The 2285-nt window shown below is 45.8% G+C and overlaps 1 protein-coding gene across 1 annotated transcript; it reads right to left on the reverse strand.

Moving 5' to 3' along the window:
• Window positions 1–287: 287 nt before the first annotated feature.
• LOC112033461 (uncharacterized) lies at window positions 288–2010 on the reverse strand. Its single transcript, XM_024066230.2, has one exon. It carries the CDS (start codon window positions 1755–1757, stop codon window positions 558–560), a length of 1200 nt encoding a protein of 399 aa, XP_023921998.1. The 5' UTR covers window positions 1758–2010; the 3' UTR covers window positions 288–557.
• Window positions 2011–2285: the final 275 nt, after the last annotated feature.

Here is a 2285-nt window from a genome sequence, read left to right on the forward strand (position 1 = left end):
TCAGAAGCATAGCACAAAAGCAAAGCACGACGCCGTTTAATTAGTTGTTTGCAAATATCATTGAGAGATACACTGTCCCTCCCGCCGTAGCACACCATGGCAAGGTTTTGATTGGAGCCCAACTACCAAGAGTGAACAATAAATTCTCCATCGTATTCAAAAATATACACACGTGCACTGGCTGAGGATTTAGAAACTAGAGCTAATTTAATTTCTCCAGCTTAAAAACTAAACAATATTCCGTACCATTATATGAGCTGTAAACACGTAATTAACAAGAAATACCCAAACAAAAAGTATACAATAATAATTTTATTAACATTATAATATATGAAAAATTAACTGTAATTTTGAACTCTCTATATATATATATATATTTGATTTTTGATCTTTTATACGCTTTGTTTCATTTCATAGTACAACGCGTTTCCCCGTAATTACTAATTTTTTTCTTTTACCCAAATGAGGAAAAATCAAACCCCGAGGATTTTTAAAATACAAATATAAAAATATTAGGAAAAGAAGAAAAAAAAAAAAAAAAAAAGAATCTCCACGTATCATGACCGGGAAACCGATTCAGCCAGTTTACCAATTCTTTGCACGAGCTCCGGGGATAGCTTTTTAGCCGGTTTCCGCTCCTTCTCCGGTCTATAGTCGAATCCCAACGCGTCCGATACCTCTTCGGAGCTCCACCCGGCCTTTCGGAGCGAGTCCGAGAACCGATCCGCTTTCAAAAGCAGAGCATCGAGAACCGCTTGATTATCTAACAAAACCATCTCTCCTTCGAAGAAACCGGAGGCCGAAACGTGAACGATTTCGGATATATCCGATTCGTCCCACCCGCCCGATCTCAAAACGGATCCTATTTGCTCGATATATTCCTCAACCCATTTTGGCATTTCGGACCTAGGCATCTCGAAGAATCTCTCCGGAGACGAAGACGACGACGACGATGAGTTTCTCCGGCGCCGGTCTACGGCTGCGTCGCTCCAGAACTCCACCCATCTCGGTGTCCTAGCTCCGGCCGATCCAACTTGGTCCAGACTTCTCCGTGAGAAATTGGACGACGAACCGGCCGATTTCTCGCTCACGGATCTTTGCCTTTTGAGAATTTGAGGATCGGACGACTCGGAGCTCCGGAAGAGAGACTCGCGCTCGAAGAAATCGGATAGATCCAAACCGCAACAGAAGATCCGATTCTCGTCCACGAAGAAAATCGGGTTCCCGGCTAAAGACGGGTTACAAGGAATGTAGCAATGGTTGAAGATAGGAATCAAAAGCGGAGCTCTCTTTAGAGCGTTCCGGGCGACCCGTAGAGCCTTTTCCGGGTGAGTCGGTCTAGGTCCCCAAGACTTCGACCAGAGCGTATTCCGAGCGATCTGAAACGAAATCGCGGCGATAGGAAGGTCGAGCGAGGCGCGGAGGTGGAGGCGAGAGCCGGTGGCGCGCCAGTCAGGAAAGCCGGGACCGACTGGCAGTCCGGCGGAGAGGACGGCACGTAGGTCAGGCGGGAATGCGAAGCCAAACTCAGCTTCGGAGCGAGCGAACTCGGCGTCTGAGAGACCCGGTTGGACTTGGATACCCGAATTCCGAAGGTGGGTTAAGACTTTATCCGCTAGAGAAGAGAACGAGAGGAGACCGTTGCGTGCAGGTAGTGACGCGGTGGCTGATGGAGCGGCGGCTCGAGCCGAGAGTCGGCGGAGACCGGCAACGTGGGCCGGGTTCAGACCGGTCATTCTCCGGTCCACGTCGACCATTGTGTTTCAAAAAAAGTCTGGTTATTGTTACGAGTATTACTAACTTTTTTTTCCTCTCTCTTTTCTGTTATTGCCAAGAGAAAGAAATCAAAGAGAGAAGCAACTGTTTGTGTTTAGAAGTGAGAGAGAGAGGAGCGGAGTGAGAGTGCCTTTTGGAGGGGGAAGAGGAGTCTAGGAAGAAGAGGGAGGATAGGTATTTATAGCTGTGGCAGAGTGGGGTCCAGTCTGAGATTTTGGTAATGGAAGCATTCGCTCCTCTGGCTCTGGGTTCCTTAATTGCCCTTGGAGTTTGTGATTATGACTGGTGATAAAAGGTTTGTTATACTTATTGATATTTTTTATTATTTTCTTTAACACAGCACCCCCACTAAATTACAAATTACAGCTTACTTCTTGTTCAGCAACGGCTCTTTTTCTTTTATGGCTAAAATGAAAAAATAGGTGTAGTAGACTAGAGTCTTGTACTAGACTTTTTAGTTGTTGTTGGGTGGTTTATCATTTATGTGATTGATTGGGAGGTGATTTTGT

The sequence above is a fragment of the Quercus suber genome, unplaced genomic scaffold, assembly GCF_002906115.3.
Source record: "Quercus suber isolate HL8 unplaced genomic scaffold, Cork oak 2.0 scaffold_130, whole genome shotgun sequence".
Lineage (NCBI taxonomy): Eukaryota > Viridiplantae > Streptophyta > Magnoliopsida > Fagales > Fagaceae > Quercus > Quercus suber.